General features: G+C 38.8%; 2 protein-coding genes and 1 pseudogene across 2 annotated transcripts in view; 2 read left to right on the top strand and 1 right to left on the bottom strand.

Moving 5' to 3' along the window:
* Positions 1 to 327: 327 nt before the first annotated feature.
* LOC115666269 (disease resistance protein RUN1-like) overlaps positions 328 to 22084 on the top strand; it is a 34426-nt gene continuing 12669 nt past the window's right edge. The window contains exons 1-6 of the mRNA XM_056303969.1: positions 328 to 907; positions 1811 to 2984; positions 3054 to 3350; positions 3457 to 5158; positions 5337 to 5446; positions 6176 to 6248. Of these exons, the coding sequence (XP_056159944.1) occupies positions 420 to 907; positions 1811 to 2984; positions 3054 to 3350; positions 3457 to 4956 (3459 nt within the window). The 5' untranslated portion in view covers positions 328 to 419 and the 3' untranslated portion in view covers positions 4957 to 5158; positions 5337 to 5446; positions 6176 to 6248. The remainder of the gene's footprint in view (positions 908 to 1810; positions 2985 to 3053; positions 3351 to 3456; positions 5159 to 5336; positions 5447 to 6175; positions 6249 to 22084) is intronic.
* Positions 5222 to 10357, top strand: LOC115664085 (uncharacterized; annotated as a pseudogene).
* On the bottom strand, positions 12432 to 15840 carry LOC130135262 (flap endonuclease 1-like). Its single transcript, XM_056303967.1, has 14 exons — positions 15619 to 15840; positions 15421 to 15537; positions 15244 to 15302; positions 15017 to 15076; positions 14861 to 14914; positions 14723 to 14771; positions 14566 to 14613; positions 14347 to 14412; positions 14212 to 14262; positions 13697 to 13816; positions 13546 to 13630; positions 13343 to 13424; positions 12832 to 12943; positions 12432 to 12741 (listed from the first exon to the last, which is right to left on the bottom strand). Exons 1-14 carry the CDS (start codon positions 15628 to 15630, stop codon positions 12562 to 12564), a joined length of 1095 nt encoding a protein of 364 aa, XP_056159942.1. The 5' UTR covers positions 15631 to 15840; the 3' UTR covers positions 12432 to 12561.

Below are 22084 nucleotides of genomic sequence, written 5' to 3'. Positions count from 1 at the left end.
AGTTTGTCACATTTTTTTTATAACTAAGTAATAGTGTGAATGATTGTTTTTGGCCACTTATATTATTTAACTGCTTTTATTGGTAACACCAGCACTTCATAAAGTGATGTAAGAATTTGACACATATATGATAATTTTAATTTTAAAATTGTTATTAAATGAATGGGACTGGAAACTTTTACCATGACAACTCATTGATTGATCAATGGAAACTTTTAGGAAACTTCTCGGATGACTCAAGGTGTTGACTATATTGACTCAAGATATTCGAAGTCCAGTGCATTTTTTCCCTACCCCATGTCGCAGACTGAGAGAGCTTATCATATTGACAGCCCTCGCTCAGATCCAAGCACACCCAAAGCAAACTTCCGTGAGAGATAAGAAAGGATTTGATACCTGTGGTGTTTAGAGATCTTACAATGAAGAAAGGGACGAATTCACGGGCATCATCCGGACCTTCGTATGAGGTTTTTCTAAGTTTTCGAGGAGCAGATACCCGTTATGGATTCACCGATTGTCTTTACCATGGCATGGTTGATGCTGGGATCATCGTCTTTAGGGACAATGAATCCCTCCATGTTGGTAAGGAAATTGGTGGTGAACTTCTACAAGCAATTGAGAACTCCAAGATCTACGTTCCCATATTCTCCGAGAATTATGCTTCGAGTGACTGGTGTCTTCGAGAGCTCGCATACATGGTCGAGTGCACCTCGAAATCGAATGGGAACAAAGAGATTCTGCCGATTTTCTTGAACGTGGAACCTGCTGATGTCAAGCTCAAAACAAATTTGTACAGACAAACTCTTTCAAAGCGCCAGAAGACGTCGTGCACGGAAGCAGAGTCATGGGAAAAGGCTCTCATGGAAGTGGGCAAGATAAAGGGATGGAACTGGAAGAAAAATGAAGGGTAAATATCTTGAACTTTTCAACTGTCATATGTAGATTATGTTTTCCTATTGAAAATATAGTTTATTCATCTAGTCAATTCCATAGAGTTTAAATAGTGGTTGGCGGCCATTGCCGCTAGTGCTATCGGCCACTAATTCTCACTGGCAGTGGCCAATAGTGGCTGCTATCGGCAGTATCGCCGCAATAGCTCCAGTCAATGGCACTATTGCGGTGGTAGCGCACCCTTCTCATCCTGATTCTCTCTCTCCTCTCGCTCTCCGTCTCTGACACGGTAGCTACGGACAATAATAGATCTCCGAGCAGCTCCACCAAGCTGTCGGCTAGCCACCGCAGCAGCTTGTCCGTCAGTTGCCACCACTTCTTCGTCGCCAACCCAACACCAAGCCACCAAAAGCCTCCGAGTCATCTGGCCCCCACACTTCTCTGTCTCACTCACTGTGGCGAACCGGATCCAGGATCTGGACGTAGAGTTTGATGCCACCGAGCCCATATCCGGCATAGCTAACCATGGGTGACCCCAAATCTGGTGTCACCCAAGGCCGATGACACCATTCCGGCGGTCGCAAGGCCATGACCCACGTGACGTGGAGAATTGAGGCAAGGCTGAGATGGGGGGTCAACGGAGTGCAGAGGGCAACGGCACCGAAACGCATTGGTGACGGCGCAGGAGGCATTCTGGTGCAGGAGACGAGCGATGCCAACGGCGGCATGGAAGTGGCAGGGGCCGACAGTGATGGTGACTGAAGTTGGGGAGCATAGAGAGATTGGCAAAAATCAGAATCGTATTGGCGTCTAGATTTTTTGTGTGTAATTTCCTTAACATGTGAGGGCAATTTAGTCACTTTGGGAGTAATTTTACAATATAAAAGTTATCCCTAACATGGTTGTTACCTTATGGCAGCCAAGGAGATCTGATACGTTCCGTAATTCGAACGGTTTCGATTAAGCTGAAGGTTGCACATGAAAAAGTGACTGAACATCTTGTCGGAGTTGATGATCGTGTAGAAGCTATAATCAAAATGTTGGATGTGGGATCTAATAGTGTACGATTTCTCGGAATCCACGGAATGGGCGGTGTTGGCAAAACAACCCTTGCTCAGGTCGTCTTCAACACACTATCTTCTAGCTTTGAACGATGTTGTTTCCTTGCAAACGTTCGAGAATCATCAAAAGGCAATGATGGTCCGGTAAATTTGCAAAAACAATTGTTATCCAAGCTTGCTGGTTCTCGCTCTATCGATGAAATTTATCACGTGAATGATGGGATCAAAATTATAGAGAAAGGATTACTTAGAAATAAAAAAGTACTCATTGTTCTTGATGACGTGGATGAGAAAGATCAACTGAAAAGTCTTGCAGAAAAAGGTAATTGGTTCGGTTCTTGTAGCAGGATTCTCATAACTACAAGGGACAAAAGTGTCCTAACCGAAGGCCCAAATGTTTCGACTTACGAAGCATGTGAACTGGAATTTGATCATGCTCTTAAGCTTTTCAGTAGGCATGCCTTCAATAGAGACTCTCCACCAGATCATCTTGTCTCCCTTTCCGAAAAAATTGTCCATACTTTGGGAAAGCTTCCTTTAGCTCTTGAGATTACAGGTTCATTTCTTGTCGGTAAATCCGAAGAACTTTGGATCAACACATGGGAAAAGCTACAAGAAGCTCCTCCCAAGGATGTCCAAAAGAAATTGATGATAACTTATGAAAGGTTAGATCCTGCAGAAAGGGAAATATTTCTGGATATAGCTTGTTTTTTTGTTAATGAGGATATAACATACCCTTTCTATATGTGGAATGACTATAAATACCACCCACACGTTGCCATTGATGTCCTTGTTCTCATGTCCTTGATAAAAATCAAAGAAGATAGCACTTTCTGGATGCATGACCAAGTGCGGGACCTCGGAAGAGAAATTGTCCGTCAAGAGAATTTCAAACATCTTAGCGAGCGTAGCAGAGTGTGGAAATGTGAGGAAGCGTTGGGCATTGTAAAGTCGAAAGAGGTAAAAAGGGGAATGACAATTTATTTTCGTACGAATAATTCTAGACTATTCTTGCAAAAGGAAAAAATTATCGCTAGTAACGCTTAAAATTGTTTGCTTTTGACCTTCACATGTGGACTTTTTTTGTGTTTCCATTGTCAGGGAAGTAGGAAAATAGAAGCACTGTCAGTTGCAAAACGTGGATTATATCAATTTTATCTTCATGAAACTCTGAAGAACGATGAATTTGCTAATTTACCAAACTTAAGGTTCTTTCGAGGGTATGAGGTTTCCCTTGTTGGAGACTTCAATAATCTTCTCACCAGTTTAAGATGGCTTTATTGGCGATATTGCCCTTCCAAGTTTGAGGCAACAAACTTTCATCCGACTAATTTAGTGGTTCTTGAGCTTTCATGGGGCCATATTTCGGAGGAATGGATTGGCTGGGACCAAATCAGAGTATGATACGAGTCATGCTCCTTGCATAAACATATCGTTTCTTTTGTCTTCTTTTTTTCCTACATGTCATTTGTTAATATATATATCTTATCAAATTGTTTTGCAGGAGGCCAGAAAACTAAAAGTACTAGATCTCAGCTATTGTAAATACTTACAGAGAACACCTGATTTATCTACGTGGGTGTATTTAGAGAGATTGGTTCTTAAAGGTTGTGGCAACTTAATTGAAATTGACCCATCCATTGGTAAATTAAAGCGCCTTACTGTTTTGAACTTGGATGGATGTAACTTTCTTCGAGAGTTGCCCGAAGAAATAGGTTGTCTACAAGCTTTGACAGAGATTGTCATGCCTAATACGCTACATAAACTTCCGGAGACGTTTGGTAATTTGCAGTCATTGTTGACCTTCGATGTACCAAATAGGCAAATCAACAAATTGCCATACTCGATTGGAGGGCTGGTGAAAATTAGGCAGTTGAATTTATCTGGGTGTACATACATAAAGGAACTTCCAGATTCGGTTGGGAAATTACAATCATTAGTCGAGTTGGATTTGTCATGGATGAGAATTTGTCACCTACCCAATTCAATCGGCAATCTAAAGCAACTGAAGGTACTCAGCATGAGAGGCATAAGAGGGTTAACAAAATTGCCAAGTGCGATTGGGCTGGTGGAGAAGCTCGAAGAGTTGGATGCTCAAGGATGTTGCGATTTGACCGGTGAAATCCCCGAAGAAATTGGGAGATTGTCCCGTTTGAGGATCCTAGACTTGTCAAACACACGTATATCCGGATTACCCACCACGGTGAATCACCTCTCTAATCTCCAAATACTTAAGCTAGAAAATTGTCCCGGGCTGAAACAATTGCCGGAGCTTCCCCCAAGTTTGACTTGGCTGATATGGATCCCTTTTTATTTCTGGTGCTCCCCCTGGATAGCCTTCCTCGGTCCCCCTAGAATGGATGCCCTATCTCAACAGGGAACACTTGTCACCGCTCTTCCCACTAGCATTAGTACCCTATCTCAGCTTAAAACACTATCATTGTCCTGTAAATACGTGCAATTCCTCCCCCGGCTCCCGTCTAGTTTAAGAGAGTTACGACTTCGAGATCTGGAGATCACACGATCACCGGATTTTTCCAATTTGAAAAACTTGTCAATCTTGGCATTCTATAAATGCTCGCTAGAATTCTCTAGTATATTTGATGCGGAGTCGGAGGAACTCCATGTGGGGCTCTGTAAGCTTAGAAAAGAGGACTCACCGTCGCAGCCGGAAATGAAAAGATTGAGATTATTAAAGATGGATGGTTGTGAGTTCCTTCCAGAAGTACTTGATCTGTTGCGCATGAAGAATCTATGCGAGGTAAGTCTGAAACGGTGCCGTTCATTAGTCGAGATTCGTGGCCTTGAAGAATTGGGATCCCTTGGCTCCCTATCAGTCGAATATTGCCCTTCCCTGGAGAGGATGTCAGACCTATCGAAATTGAAAGAGCTACGTGAGCTCGTGGTAAACTATTGTCGTAATCTAAAAAGAGTGCAAGGTCTAAACCACTTGGGGCCTTTAAAGGAGCGGAGAATCTATGGTGATGGAGAGTTTCAGGGGTGATACCTCAAACGCTGCCGCCGCGTCTGCCGTCATACACAAAATTCCCATTGGCGGCTCCGATTCCTAGATCCGCTGCATTCTCCGGCGGGTCACCGCGTCCTCCACCCCTGCTTCTGCCTCCGCCATCATCGCCTCTAGGAGCCCCTTGGCGGGTGCTGGTTGGAATATGGCAACACCAATTTCGCACCATAACTTGCAACTGGTAATTCTAAAATTGCACACCAAATGCTTGCGCAATTGCCTCTTTCCCTGTTCGAATCTGGATATGAAGTTTCGTTACAGTGGTTTGATGGGTGAAGTTTCTGGTGTTGAGCTAAATGGGAAAACTGTGCGAATGGACATCTTAGTTTTGATTTGATTTGATTTGATTTGGTGTGCAGACGGTGGTAAAAACCCGACATTTCAAGAGAAGTTTGTGTTCACGCTCGTTGAAGGGCATAGGGAGTTGAATCCTGGCGGTGTGGAACGACAATATCCTCACTTTGGGCATGTACGATCCGTTGAATCTATTCCTCTTTTCTTATGCATGTAGAATTATGCATAAGGTTCAAAAGCAAAATACAAAAAAAAAATGTCAGAAGATAGAGTAGATAAGATGACCTTTGTGTAAGAACAGTGGTGTGATTTCTCTAATTCACTCATTTGCAATAATAATGCTAGGTTCTGACTTTGCTTTCAAAATTACATGCTGACTGCCAAATTATTGTTGTTGTCATCGTCATCATCATCATTAGTAGGTTTGATTGCTTGACCAATTTGCTGGAAACTTGGGTGCTTCAAAAATGGTGGCTGCATTTTCCATGTCCATTTTAGTTAGTCATTTGTGTGTTAGGGCTTGGCATGTCATATTTGCCAACTTTTATTGTTTTATTGTCTATGGATATACTATATTTTGTTTTCAGGTGAAATATGAACTATTTGAGAATATTGGGAGTATTTATTCCTTTCAGAAGTAAAATTCTTGCACAATTTAGTTGTCCCAGTAGTGACCATTGCTGGCAATACACTAGTTCTTCTAGCTAGATTCTAATATGGTCAATTTTGCAATGGACCAAGTAGAATACTTATCTTGGTGTGAGAACAAGCCCTTGGATTTTTCCTTTTTATTTTCAAGAATATAGTTGGGCACTTACTAATATTTGATCCGACAACTTTGAGATTGAAACATATTGACATGTCCAACTAATTCTGTAAGAATGACATGGACTATTTCCTGCAGCTGAAGTAATGGAGTCTTTACATATTCCCAAGGGTGTGGGACGGGTGTTGTTCAGAATCCTACATACTGCCAGGTAAACTTCGGTTCCTAAGCATCCTTTTGTGGGTCATGGTAAGCTGAACTAATGTGGGATTTCCAAATTGTTGGAAATCATGTCACCCATGCATGTGCTATTGGAGCACTCATCTGAGTATTTTAGTATACTGTGGTACTAGTGAGTACTATGATTAGAAAGACAAATTAGATTTGTGCTATGTTTTGTTCTCAGATGGCTTATGTACAAAAAAAGTTCGACACGAGCCATGTGGAATTCGTGAGAGATGGAGCAAAATGGTTGGTAGAGAACGTAGAAATTAAACTTGGTAGGATTCATCCCTTTTTATTATTCTGATGCAATCTTAGTGAGAAAGCTCTTTTTCTCTTTTCTTTTTTTCTTTTTTGTTTGTGTGTGTTTGGTGGTTTGCTTCATTTTCATCTTATCTTCACCTTTTACCAAGACTCACTGATTTATAGTGTACTTCATGATGTTTCCTAACCGTTACCCAGAAACCATGTTAGGATATATTTCTCTGTTAGGTAGCTACCTTTTCTATTACCACCAATTTTTACTTGCAGCTTCACTACAAGCAAATGTTATTTTTCCTAGGCATGGCAACAAATGCATACTTTCATCTTATTTGATTTTCTCCTTGCCGACACATGAGTCGTAGTATGGTGCTGTAATAACTGTCAACATGAACACATGACATTCGGTTGATCTCTAAAGACATGGTTGTGTAAGAAAACGCTCAAGCATATGTTGCTATCAGGCTTTTTGAGCACTACACAGGTTCAATTTTCACTAAACCTCCCTCTTGAGAAATAGTGCAACTTGATCATCTATTTTCTTTCTTCTTCTGCAACTTGTAGATTATTACATGTCTGAGATTGAGATGCAATCTTGCATGACATAGTCTGTGCTATTCGATGCATGTATTGATTACCTGTTTGTTACCTCATATGATCATTTGATCCCATCCCATCTTATCTTCCTCGAAAGCTAGGTAAGAAATTGATTTGACGTATGACAAACTTCCCCATCAAAGTTAAGGATGACCATGTTTCATCGCTGAATTGCCATCTTAGACCTAAACTAGTGTTGGTGATTTTGCCCGGATTTCACATCGTTGCATTCTCATATGAAGTCTAGGTTCAAGAAATTGACACTACGGTAAAGCTGCAAGAAATTATTCTTGTTGAGGGCTTGAAACTCGAAGATGTACCCATAGGAGTGTATACAGTCCATGTCTGCCTTTGAGATTACTTGGTGCAGAAGGATCACGTATAAGATGCATCCTTATCAAATAACTTCTCCGAGTTTTGTTCTTTTTGAGGGGAATTAATTAGACGACTGTTTTATCTACGATCATCATTATCGTCATCACACGAGATCAACTTATCCCTGATTGGTTACCATAGAGGTGTCAATTGAAGATTCTTTTTGTTGTTTTTGTGACTTTGCATGTGATAATGCCAGGTGCTAACAATATTTCTTTTTTTTTGTTCCAGGGGAGTAGGAGTTATCAAAAGTGCCAAGTGAGAAAGGCATTGCATGGACGTTCTCCTCAGAATTCAAATTTACTTTGACGGGACACGTTTTGCAGAGATTGTGGAACTTTAGCGATCATTTGAATATGTAATATTACTATAGGCAAAGCAAAGGCTATGGTTATGTTTACATAGATAATGTTATGCTTTCAAAATAAGACTCATTTGGATTGTTTCTCATGTTTCTTCTTTTCTGTTAATAAAGAGCTGCTGAGGATTGACTTCATTTGAACATTTACTTGATGAGGCCCGCCGAAATTGGTTATAGTGACTCATGAACAGAAGCCTTTGAGAATCTGTTTGGCTATTTGAGAGCAGTTCTCTCCGGTAGAATTGTACATGACAAGGGCAAAAAAAAAATCATTTTTTCAAGTCTTTCCTACATTTATTTGCAAATATTTTTGTACATGACAGGCGTTTCTGGTGTGGTTTTAGATTGATTTGGCATTAGGATACGCCATTCTCTAGTGTTCTCTTGGTTGAGGTCTCATGGGGGCTGAAGTTTGCTTATATCACTGTAGTTTGATTTTTTTTTTCCTTCTTTTACAGTCCGGTATCTTCTGAGTTCTTGTGAACTATTTGATTGAGCTAATAGGGGTGTAATCTGACTATGTCCAAGTTTGGCTTGGTCTTACTAGTCATTTCCAGATTCACATTACCCTTTTACTATAACGATACCCGAAGATAGTGTTGCTCAAAGTCTTATCCAGGCTACTTTTTCTGCACCTTCAACAAGTAGCTTCTTTACATGTCCACTGTGGAAATATTGCGCCAACTTAATTTTCTCTCTTCTTTTATACTTCACTAACTGCATCTTCTTGTTTTGTTCGGAAACCTTCATACAATCACAGGAGCACTTGGCACCCGCTGGTTATGTGAAGATACAACCATGACTATGATTCTGTGTTAATAGAGAAAATATTTAAACAGGATGACTTTTTATTTATATCTTCTCGATGGTCGTAATTTTGTACATCTTACTATATTATCCTGCCAAAAAATTTTATAACCATTCCAAAATAGGCGTGGGCGACAATACTCTTTGATTCCCTGTTTTTAGTTTCATATGTTTGATGTTATTTCTCAATGCAAAATCTCATTTCACTCGCTATTGTGTCACAAAGTAAATGTTATTTCAATTAAGCAATGCGTGAATTGCCTTTCGTTTCTGCAGGACCTTGCTAATTGTCTAAAAGGCTGCAGGTTTCTCCCAAAAGTAAATATTGATCTCGTGGATTACAGAAACTCAACCTACAAGGAAAGATTTGCTAACTTGCAGAACCTAGTCCTTATTATGGTTAGTTTTGTATATGTTATTGATTTTGGATCCTTGTCTTTTGCAGCTTTGTGATGCTAACTCTTTTTATTTCCCTCTAGTTTGAGCAAGACACTGTGTTGATACCAAAGGAAACATCCTAGTTCGTATACTATCTAGATGAAACTTTTGATACTGTTTTGCCTACCCAGGAGGTAATTACTGCATTAACTTGAAATGCAGTTATCGTGTTTTTATCGGTGCCATTGATTCATGGTAATTTTGGGTGATACTAATGGTCGCTGAAAAGCAGCGGTAAAGTATTTATGGTGGATGAGGGTGGAATCTCCTTGTGATTCAGAAAGCATGCATTTTGAAAGATTCCATTCTTTTGAGATTATTTCCTGTCGTCAAACCGATTCCATAATTAAGAATTTGCTTGAGGACTTGCACGCACATAAATATGTGAAAAATCAAGGGTGTAGAATATATAAAATCTCTAGTAACATTGATATTGACTTGGAATCAACTTGTTTTATTCCACTTTGCGCAGTCAACCAAGAAATGTAACAAAGAACAAGCTGAAACATTTTCTAAGCCCTAGATATGAATGATTAACCATGTTGAAAGTAATACTGAGGATTGTGAAAGCATTATCTTTACCGAGCTCTTACTCTACAATCTTAGGGTGTAGGAGGTGTATATCCATGACATGGTCTGGAATTACTTTTGGTAGTGATTTATGATTTTCATTTCATCATTGAGCATTAACTATTGACAAGTCGATAATCGAAGGAAAATTGCATTTACATGAGAAAAATGGACAAAAGAGAATGGGCGAACGAACATATTGTGATATTGTGTTGTCGCTATGGTGTAAGCTCGTCATAACATGCTTTTACCCTTACTCTGCTACAATTTGCATCCTTTTACCATTAGGACTGGATTGGATTGAAAAATAAAATAGAAATGTATCTAATCGATGCATTTCCTGCAGACCGAGCTTTACACCAAGGATTGGATTGGATTGAAGACCTTGGATGAAGCTGGGAAAGTCAATTCATCAATGTCTCTAGGAACCATCTCCAGATCTCTCTCGCTGACATGCAAAAATATATAGTACCTTACTTGGTGGATGATGCAGCTTTAGCAAAGAAAATGGCAACAAGAATGGCTTCTAGTAGTTGGACCCCATGGGTTCAGGGTTTGTATCGAAGAATGTTGAGGCAAAGATTGGTTAGGCTGTTTGAGGATCGGCCACTACTCCTCTTGGCAGTTACCTTTAGCTTCTGCTTAAAAATGTAAGATTATGACATACAATGTGATGAGAGATCAATTCAGGCAGAAACTGAGACGGCAAATGAACTCCATATAGAATTTGATTTACATGTGACCTAAAGATAAAGCAGTTAGGACTTGATCATTTGCAAAATATGCACAATGTAACTGGGCTCTTACACCTACCGTGTGAGTTAACCATTTTCACTGTGGCATATACTCTATCAACAAATATAGGTGGACCAAATCAATGGTTGAATTTTCATTTACCTTAATGTACTATACACATAGGTAAATGACCCAACAGATGATAGGATTTATACTACACAAATAAATAAAATATATGATCTGATTAAAGACCATATTACAATTTACTTATATACATTATAAGCTATAGTATACTAAATGTCCATTTAAATTTTGCATGCATTAGCTAATTCCAGTTTCTTGGTAACTCCTCTGCTTCTGCATGCAAATTTATTTTATGATTGCTGGCTCTTTCTAGCATCCAATTTTCAGTTCCTAGCATGATAATGTTCTTATGGTGTTTCGAAATAATCCTCCTAAATTATGTTATGTAATTTGTTAATTTGGATATGACTCGATGTAAGAGACAATAAACAAGTTAAATTTGTAATTGGAGTTTTGATATGATTTGTTAGTAACATAAGTGGCAACAAATCGAAGTCATCTACTAACTGATCGATATCAAGCTGGTGTAGTTTCGTATCTCCATCTTCCGAGTTATCAGTCAACCCATCAAATGTATGCGCACTGAGAAACTTACACATGAAACACACGATAGTAGTCCAACAAGATAAACAAGTAGTCATGAATGAAAGTTAAATCAGCATTCAGCACCCATAAACCTTCCATGATATGATGGTATCCAGCAAAGACTGCATGAGACTACAAACTGACATCAAGTTTCCACTCGTAATTTGCATGCAAACCTCCTGGATAAGGCAAGAAACATAACGACGCATATATCACAATTCCAAGCGGGGAGATTTAAGAGAGAAATCGAAATCAAGAATTGTGAAGAATCGCCATTGGGAAACTCACAAGTACCTGACATAGATGTCGATGGTTTTGCTGTTCCATGATCTGTTATGTGCCAACTAAACTATTTCTTACCACCACCGGCCTGGAACTCTTGTTAGTTGCTGCTTTGGCAATATATTCAGGGGTTTCCTGTTGCATGGATGACAATAATATACACATTGTATAAGTGACATATACGTATCGTAAAATGAACACTAAAATGCAATTTGCCCGACAAGAAGTACCAATCTCGTTCTAGCATAGAGAGCAAACTTCATCCATCTAATAAAAATTTATACAAATCTCTTCCAAAATTGCAGTACCATAAGACATGACCCGTTTTTTAGGAAAGGAAAGCATCAACTTGCTTCCAACAATGGGCAAAAACAGCATCTACAAGTCAAGACTTGCTCAATAAATAGGGTTCTTACATCCACCATCATTTAGCTCCATGTCGGGAGGCAGACAACTCTCAACGGCTGTTTGAAGTTCCTCAAACCCAGGACCATGGTTCGCATTTTAAAGTTGCCAAGGAACCTGTGCTGGAGATTTACAGAGACTTGTGTAGAGCATGTCTGAGGCTTGAACGCCAGATTGGGGGATTGAAGTGTGCATTTGCTTTCCTGTCATCCATTGCAATTATGGTTGTTAATCAGGCCGAAATTCTTAACAGATCCGTATAAGCACGCTGGTCCTTTTGTTTATCTAATTGATTTCATGAATAGGATGATGCAACACCATTAGCACATCTGTAAAGTTATATGAGACTAATCGGGCATAAGCAGCAGGGGCATGGCAACACACTACCGTTGATTTACAACACTACCACCAACAGTTTAAAAATGATCACAAAGATCTAAAACTTTGTGCATCGCTAGGGCAATCAATGGCTTATGAAGTGAGTTAAAGGGAGTACTATTCATCCATCAAAAGTTGCATCTGGAGACATCTCTTTGCTAGAGCAATGTGTGACATTACACCTTCACATACATTAAAAGAAGGTAAATTCTAGGTGCTCAGTACTCAAATATATCAAGATGACATACCTTCCTCTTAGCAGGTATAGATAGATTCTTAGCTGGCTTAAAGAAGGATTCTAATTTGTAGAAAATAAATGAGGAATCATCGGATGAAAGAAAGTGCATTTTGGAAGTCACTTTCATTTATTCACGCTTTAGTTACCGGCCTTGTGATGACTCATCCTTAGCTGCCTTAATCTTCTCTATCGTCTGCTACACATGGTAAAACAACATTGAAAACATGTATGCTCTCTCCTCCAGAGGAAAAGAAGCAACTTCCTCGAGTAGGCAACTGACCAACACATTACTGAAGATAGAAGCCATACCTTTGTCACTCTGTTAATGTTGAACCCATTCTCATTCACTAGAAAGGACATTAAGCCCTTGAAAGGGAAAGAACAATCAATTAGGAAATGAGTCAAGAATTCAAAAGTGAAATGTTGCAAGTAAATCCCAACATGAAAATGGCCCACTTCGTCATTTGGAGCAGTCCATTTTATCTCAGGTTGTTCTTCCGTAGAAACTATTGGTTCTTTAAAAAGCAGTCGAGCTTCGCCATAGGGCCAATTATCGGGTATCTGATACCTATTCAAAAAACAAGCAAACATTTCCTTAAGAAGGATAACTGAACTGAATAAAGACTTCCAAGTAATGCAAAGAACCTTCGGGTCTTAAGGATAGAGAAACGAATTTTGTTCAAGTGAGAGTGAAAGAATAGACAAAGCAGACATCATAATAGATAAAAGTATTATAGTAAATCAACACATGAAGTAGCATGGTTGATGCACTGATTGCCAGCCCAAATCTATTGGTGGCAAATGATCTTTCAGTTTCAAAGTGTTGATCAAATATTTCCGCTCCAGCTGAGTTTGAGAGATAATTCTTTTAAGTGAAGGAATCAGCAGCCAAGACAATTACAGTGAGAAACTTTGCTGCCTTATTTTGCTTACAAGTCGGGGGACAAGATAAGAGAATAAGAAGCACCTTTGCTTGTTTATGTTCTCTAGTATGTTTTCTATGGAACCATGTTGACGGATGAGCTTAAGAGCAGTCAGCCCTCCAATACCTGATAAATTCATTCCAAAGTAAAAGCCACTGAAATCATCAATCTAAAACATATGAGAGGGCAGAATGATATACGATAGCATAAAACAGTTAACAGAGCACTGCAATAATATCACGTCTACCTCGAATGCTTTCACAATAGTCACATCCAGAGAGAATGCAAAGGTCAATGAATTGATCCATATCCAGATTCATCTCCTCCAAGATCTAAAAGTCATGAAAGTGAGAAAAAAAAAATTTAAGCAATCGCAATGAATAAACTTTTCTAAGTACCCTGGAAATTTCAAATTCCATGACTGGAACTTTTCTTGAGCTGGGATCCACAAAATGGCGAAGAAATCTAGGAGCTCCAAAAGTAAGGGAATCCATATCTTCAGAAGCAACTGCATAAACCTGAAAAACAAAAATTACATCTAAAACACCATTCGTGATAGATGAATTCTGGTTACCGCACAACAATTAAGCAATGATAGGAATTCAAAGTCAGCGAAATTCCTTGGACAAAGATGATTTAGTAAAGAACGTACCAAATGTAAATGACTATGCAGAAGAAGACATTAGACAAGTGAAAAAGCATAAGTTCAGTGGATCCCGTAAAAACTTCTTTCGAGGAAACAAGTGACTATGCCGAAGAAGACATTAGACAAGTGAACAAGCATAAGTTCAGTGAACAAGGAAATTAAATCATGGAAACAAGATGGTAATTTACATAGAGTTAAACGATTGGTTATCATGGGAAACAATGAACTATCCTAAATCAGAAGACGATCAAACAGGAAGATACTTGCCTTTCCAGCTTTGCAAAGTGCAGCACATTGTGCCTCTGCTTCTGAAGGAGCCTAACATACAAAAACTGAATTTGATATCTAAACTTTTTGTTAGAAATAAAAAAAAAGAACAAACTTTTCAGACAGAATAGTAACCTCAACTAGTGGGACACCCATAAGTCTTAGTAGTCTTTTGCAATCTTCATTGTGCTGTTGTGTCACCTGCAAGGGTATCAAAGCCATGTACCACAAGTCCACACACACCCAGTTAGCTACGTACATAGGTTTTTCTGGAAAACAAAGACAAAATCAAACTTCACATCGAACGGGACAAAAAGATCGCACTGTAAGGAAGTGATCCAAACAAAGACAAACCTTCACAGTTCTTTTACTGAATTTCTCTATGTCTTGCTTGTTCTGAGACTGCAGGCAATAAATACAGAGTTCACTAAGCCTTTTTGTACTCTGTGCGTGAGAGAGAGAGAGAGAGAGAGAGAGAGAGAGAGAGAGAGAGAGAGAGAGATGCACGTACCGCAATGGCTAATGCCAACTCCTCAGAGGCATCTGCCCTCTTCAAAAAACTGCTCAGAGACTCAATTAAGGTAACTAAATGTATTCATAGATACTTTAAAAAAACGAGAGAAGAGAAGGCTACATAATAATGAAGTACCGTTTTGCAAGCTCTTGCTTCTTCAAATCAGGAGGTTTACCATCAAATACGTAGCTGTCGTAACAACAGCAAAGCATAATTCAGAGAAAGATGACCTTCATTCTTCTTAGCATTCTATCCCAATGAAAACAGAGGAGGTAAAGACGAGTATTTTACACTGGCTGTATCCCCGCTTCCAACAGCCTAATCGTCCGGTAAAGCATGCCTTGCAGATGACTACATGGGAAGACAAATCAAAAAGCAGCTCAAAGTCAACACTTTCCAAGCATAAAGATCACATACATAAAACCGAGTCCAAGCGATAACATCTGAACCATCAAAACAGAAACTTGAGCAAAGTTGATTTTCATTTCCACAAAGTATTGCCATGCCAGTAGTAGTACCTGGTGACTTGACCAGCCTCATTGGTGAGCATCTGAGTCCCCTTCCTCCCAACCACAACCTGATCCACCAATCAAAGACCCAAAAAAAACCACCAACACTCAAAATCCAATCTCCACCGACACCGAAACGCGCAATCAATCACAGGCATCAAATCCATAAAAAGCAAAGCACTTAACGAGGAACTGATAGATGCTCAAGCTGGCATCGACTGCGATCCTCCGGCCGAAGTAGCTCTCCAGCGTCTGCTCCTTCATCGACTTCGGGGCATTGTCCGCCAGTAGCTTCGTCAGTCCCTATCGAAATCAACGGGCGATTCGATTAACAATCATATGGAGTGGAAATGATCGGATTGAAGAAGAGGGAGGTGGAACTACCTTGATGCCCATTTCCGGAGAGAGAAGAGGATTGCAGTGGAAATTGAGGATGAAATTGAATTCTAGGGTTCGAGCTCTTCCGCTTCCCGCCTAACTTGGAGACCACCGCGTGTGGAGGTGGAGAAGCGTGTGACCCACGCGCCAGGTGTCGCGAGTGGGAACGCTGTTAATCTAATAGCGATAATTAATCGCAACGTCACCAATTTCATCAGCTGCACCTGACCTATCATCTCCTTTTTTTTTTTTTTTTTTTTTGGTCGAATCCTATCATCTCCTTTACTAGTGTGCTTAATGTCCGAATTTTCACGGTAAATAATAATTTAAGAGGGAGATCTGGAATCGATTCTCTTTGTAGGTGCTCTTGGCCTAATGGATTAGCAACCGTTATGACAAGTCGCGAAAGCATGCCGCGATATGTACATATTAAACAATGGGTCGCCATCCTAGACGTTTCCCATGTCCCAATCATTTAATAATAAATGTTAAATCGGAGATCCACGGATTTAAAAATGGACGATATAAAGAGAAATCGGGATATAAAGTGAAGGTGATTTTTGAGCTTTTTTTTTATTTTAATCATATCAGAGAAGATTTAAAAGAAACAAACTGAAGGGTTTGATGTATATAAAATTTACGTAATATCGTCGAACATCCATATTACATGAATTGTGCAAATTTCATACCGAGTCCCACTGTTAAACACAAGTTTTAGCATAATTATTGTATTGTGATTGATTTTTTCTAGTCGTGTCACTAATAATAAGTCTATACGACATTTTCACGGAAAATAAGGGTCCCTCGTCTCGCAATGCTAGATTGAGGAAGACTTCGGACTTCACCAGTCTTTTCTTTTCTCCCTCTTCTTTTGAGTAGGTTTTTGTCGCGGGCTTTTCTCCCTTATCAATGAATTGGAAGCTCTCGATATTTCAAGCAATAAAGCTCTCGGGAAGGATCCCTCCAGAAGAACAAACACAATTCACGTCCCTAAGCTTTCTTCAATGTGTCAAGACAACCATCTCTCGAGAGTTACTATTAGCATTTTACATGATTTTCAATCACCTTCGAAACAATAATAATAAATGTGAAAAATATTAAATTGCGTAAACATCTCTAATACATCATATTAGTGATTGTTACTACGAATTCACATGAATTAACTATTCCGAAAAATGTGGGAAAAAAAACCTCGAAAAGGAATTGGTCTTGCATATCTTTGTCGACTCGACGTCATTAGCAATACTTGAGAAATCAATGAATAAATTTTAAGACGTGTGCATGCACTAACTGTGAACACTACAAATCAGGAAATGGTTTTGTGGTATTATCAGTGAGACAAATGTTAGAACTCAAGCAAAATGAACATTTCATCAATTGTCGTAGTATAATAATAATAATATCTAAAAGAATTTGGTATTGCATACCAAATTATAGTCCTTTTCAAATAAATGAATTATGGTGGTGAGAATTGACTTTTTCACAATGAACTTTCAAGGTTAAATATTTAGATTTGCTTTCGAAATTCACAAACGAAGAAATGAGTGAGAAGTCGCCTTTTTAATATTGAATAACTATAGAAAATTGATACAAAAAAAATGAATTTTTACTACCTAACAATGCTAACTAACTTAATCGAACTAAATTCCCAATCATGCCACATCATCATTTCACTATTCACCATCCAATCATTTTAGTACATATAGATTCAACGAGTACGATGAAATTTACTTTCCACATTTTATATGAAAACAAGTAAAGTTGGTCTCGAGATTTATCTTTAAATGAAACCTCTGGTCCTCGAGCTTTTGTGTTAATGCATCGTCCATGTCCCATCTAATCGAACAATTGATTCAATTAAATCCCTAAATTTGTCTAATGTATGCTGTGGTTCCTTATCTTTTAATTGATTATGTTCCTAAACTATTTTAAAAATGTTCAATATCATCTTCATTTTAGTTATTAGAGGGACGACATCCGTGTAATGTCACTTTCTCGTCTTCTGCTTGTTAAGGACAATTGGTTGTTCTTTACTTTCTCCGAGCTTTAGCTGCTAATGTTGATCTGATTCCTCACACTTCTAATATGTGAGAAACGATGGTTATACATAATTTTGCAGCTCACATTTTCAGTTCCGAGGGTGAAGCTTTGGACAGTTATCTAGAGGAACAGTATATTGGTCCATACACCACTATGCTTTCATCCAAGTTATTTTTTGGTATAAAAAAGCAATAAAGTAATTATACAAAATTAGTATGATTAGTAACTCCTTTATTACCGAAAAAGTATCTACCTATTAGTAATTAGTAATTTTTCTATGCGATAAATAATTATGGAATATGAAAAAGTAACGTTTCTGCCTATCTATTGTTAGTAAATCTCAATGTTCATAGTAATTTCTCTAGACTCTATATACATCAACTTATGTCTGTAATCTTATTGGCGAGAGTATGTAAGATTTTTATGTCGTGGATGGACATATTGCATCTGGTGGTGTGAGCATTGGATATGCTATGCTACTACTAAATTAGTTTCTGCCATTTGACGCCTAAATTTTAATCCGAAGACTTCTCCTTCATTTAATAAGAAAACTAAGATCGAATTCGATAGGGGTTGATCCTACACAAAAATATCGATCTTGCATACTCTTGCATTTGCAGTTGTTACTGTATATCTTCGCATTGGGCACAGAGCATTAGCACCGAACAAAGCATGGATCCGGCTATGGGTTTCTTTAGGATTGGCCAGATAGATGGCCCGATATGCGAAACGAGTCCCGAACTCACTCGAGGTTCCCAGACCAAGCCTTGCGCGAGCCCGGCCCTAAGCTAATCACAACTCGGCCTAATGAAGGGAACGGAGGCGCTGCCATTCAGGACAGTCTGAACACATAAGATGGGAGGAAGGTCATGTTCAGCTGCGCGCGTCGAAATTGGAAGAAAAGGCGAAGGAGAATCGAAGAAGGAAAGAGGCGTGCAGTTTCCAGCATGACGAAGGGAGGAATCTTGGCATTCAGGGACCGGAATTCACGGCCAAAAGGAAACGAGAAAATCTGGGCATGAAAAAGCAGAGGGTTCTCGGCCAAGTGGGGCGGGGGATTTTTCAGCATGTAATCATTGCCAAAGAGAGCTCGAAAAAGAAAAGGGTGGAGCTTTTCCTTCACGGCCAAGGAAGAGAAATACAGAGAGAGAGAGAGAGAGAGAGAGAGGGCTATGGTCAGCAAAAGAGAGAAAACTTTGATAAAAAGAAGAGAAAAAAAGGGGAGTGGCCGGCAAAAGAAAAGGGAGAAAAAGAAGAACTGTCGAGGAATGCGAAAGGAAGCGACAGAGACCAAAAGATACAATTTCACCGTAAGTTCGTTTAATTCACTTTCGTGGCAGCTGCATTCCCTCAAAGTTCACTTTTCCTTTGCACCGTAATTTCCAAGAATTTTACTCCTTACAGTTAGAGTTCAGCACTGTTTTTGAAGTTGAACGAGTGAGAACAAACCATTATATCTTAAGAAAAGGTGGGTGTAAAGGTGACCAGCATTGGGGACTTTGCAAGTGGTCACCTTCTCCGAAGGAAACTCACTTTCCAACTGGTCTCAAGAATACTCGCACATTTGATGGACAAGAATCGCTTGGCATCTGACTGTCATTTCTAGAATGAGCATCTGCTCGTAAATCGCCTCCTACTTTTTGGCGTATCTTTCAAATGTGAGAAATGGACAAGAATTTCCGTGATAATTTCGTAATCGCGTGCCATTGTTTATTCGACATTTCTTTGTTTCCACATTCAACCATCAAATCCAAGTACCTAGCAATACTGCAGAAGACGAAGACCGCGTTTTCTCATTTTCACATGCACAACAACCAAAGATACCTTACCAAAAAAAAAAACAACCAAAGATATTTACAATCAATTTTTCTTGCTATAAACCAAATTAAAACGCCATCTTTGAATTTCCCTATCCTAGTTTTAAAAATTTGAGATGTTTGACGTTAAATCAAGACCTGATTTCAAACTCTAAAAAGTCGAAAAAGAGAAAAAGCCGAAAGTTAAAGTAAAGAGACATCCGTATAACTGACAAAATTACTAGCCGAAAACCTCCCTTCAAATTAACACCTAATATCTATTTTATGTCCTTTGGACTATGACCTTTAAACAGTAATATCGGATTAAAAGCATTAATTTATGAAAGAATGTTACAACTTGTTAGATATATTTGTAATGCACATCATTCACAAATTACCAAATCGTTCCAAAATATCGCGTGTATGTTATATATGGTCAGATTATGTCTAGAATCATGATATCATATATCTACTCTATATTAGTTTAGGTTCTCTATAAATGATCGCAATTACTTGTATATTGCATTCCACTGATTTACAGAAGGCCTTTAGTTTATTTGTCTCTCGCTAACATAACCCTTTAATCGAAACTCACCACCAACCACTTAGATAGTCTCCGCCACGATCCACTCCGAAAGACTTTGAACCCTAGAATCACGTTGTTGAGTCAACGCCAACTGCGACTCAACTCCACCATGGACAAAAACCTCATGTGTCGGGACGAGACAACTCGTCCCAATCTTTTCCTTCATCAGACAAGTAGTTGTTCTCCGAGTTGAACACTAGAAACCACGGACTTCACCTAGTCATGTGTTACTAGTCTTCTTTTGCTTCGTGCCACTATTTGGCCTTGCTCCATGCTCCAGAATATGATGTCAGCATCAATGAACTACCAAATCATTAGTGCCACTCACACATCCACATCATCACAATATCATGGCTATTAGAGCTGGAAATTTATGCTCATGTATCATAATCGGGTTTTGTAATCGTGTCAAGCAATTTTTCCAAATGCGGACCTATCAAAAAACTGGTTCAGGTTACGGTTTGTGAGTCAACCGGTTGAACCACCCATTGAACCACCGGATCGACAAAGATGGAAAATCTACAAAGAAATTCATGATATATATATATTGAAGTATGCCAATTAGCACCAAAAAGATCGCTCATGTGTTTAGATGCATGTTGAGTGTTAATGATATGTAGGGAAGTTTCGTGAATGAAGTTGGTTATCTCTTGTTTAATTAACACTTAAAAAGAAACAAAGGGCAATCTTGCAAAAAAAAAAAATGGGGAGGGGGGGGGGGGGGAAAGAAGGGGCGGGGGGCGGTAGAGGCATTTAGATTTCTTTCTATTTTCTTCACTTTTGGAAAAAAATAAAAATACGCCTGCTTAAGGGTAGTATGTCTCCTCTGTTTAAAATCATTTCCATCTACTTCCTCTCCAATTTAGATGGCCAAATAAGGGAAAAAATACCTAGGTTATTATTTCTACCCATTTCCCTTCACTTCCCTCAATCCAAGCACATATTCCACGCGAATCAAATATATTGCTTCGTTGAACATTGTTGACCTTGCAAACACTTTATTTTTTACCGAGGTTCGACTAGATTTTGATCGAAAGTCAACCTTGTTAAGATTATGATCAAAGGGTACAATTGGGTTGTGCATTGTAAGAGCTTTCCAATGACACCTAATTTGTCCAAATCGGGCGACCGGGTCGCTGGATGTATTGTCGCAAGGGATGCTTGATCCTTTGGATGTTCACTTGTTTGGTTTCCTTGATATTGTTCTTAAAGGAAATGAGCTGCAACTACCGTTCAAAGTGTGCTTGAAGATATTGTTCACAGTGTGTTTGATATGATCTTGAAGGCAACATAGCCTTCAATGGTTCTGTTTGACATATATGATGACTGGCTTAAGAGTATATCATGATACACTTCTTTCTCTCGTTTCATTATAATTCTTAGTGTTCTTTATGTGAATAATGAATGCTAAAATGTTACTACTGCCTCATAAGATCAGTTGTCTCTATCTCTCATGATATCTAACATTCTCTCATGAATGATTAGTGGATGAAGGTAGTGTTATCCTTTGAATTTCTTCGTTAGCTTGAAATTCTCCAATTTGATGATGCCACACTCTACGTAATATATGTGGCAAATTTTGCCAGGTGAAATCTTTATTTTTATGTAAAATGTTATAATGATGACATATGGCTACACTTTGTACTGAAATCAATCTTTCACCCTTTTGTGTTAATGGCACTCATGTTGTTTTTAGGATGTTATATGCTTGTAATTAATGAATGGTACTGTATGTTTTCTTATGGAATTTTTTCGTGCATTTGCTGTTGACCTTGCAATCTTTTGGCCGGTGAAAATAAACAATCCTCTTTATGCTCTTCGTAGGGATAAGGATACCACAAGTGCCATAACTTTCGTACGGCATTTACTTTAGTATCATAACTTTTTCTTTTTGATAACTTGAGTGCTATGATTTCTAAAAAATGTGCGATTGAGTGCCATAATTTTTAATCGATTACTTAAGTGCCATAACTTTTAAAGAACGTTTACCCAGTGTTGAAAATCCGATGTGGCATGGCACTTGTGTTGAAAGTTTTTTAAATATTATGGC

Source organism: Syzygium oleosum, unplaced genomic scaffold (assembly GCF_021117445.2).
Source record: "Syzygium oleosum isolate NSW1041296 unplaced genomic scaffold, Sole_v2.1 Sole_v2.30, whole genome shotgun sequence".
Classification (NCBI taxonomy): Eukaryota; Viridiplantae; Streptophyta; class Magnoliopsida; order Myrtales; family Myrtaceae; genus Syzygium; species Syzygium oleosum.
Note: the sequence above shows the minus strand (reverse complement) of the source record. Positions and strands in the feature narration are given on the sequence as shown.

Bases quoted from the DNA above. Each gene is read 5' to 3' on its own strand.
- LOC130135262 (XM_056303967.1), bottom strand. The intron at 13,817-14,211 runs GCAAGTATCTTC...TTTGTTTTTCAG, and splicing joins CACTTTGCAAAGCTGGAAAG to GTTTATGCAGTTGCTTCTGA. The intron at 13,631-13,696 runs GTACTTAGAAAA...CATGACTTTTAG, and splicing joins TGGAATTTGAAATTTCCAGG to ATCTTGGAGGAGATGAATCT.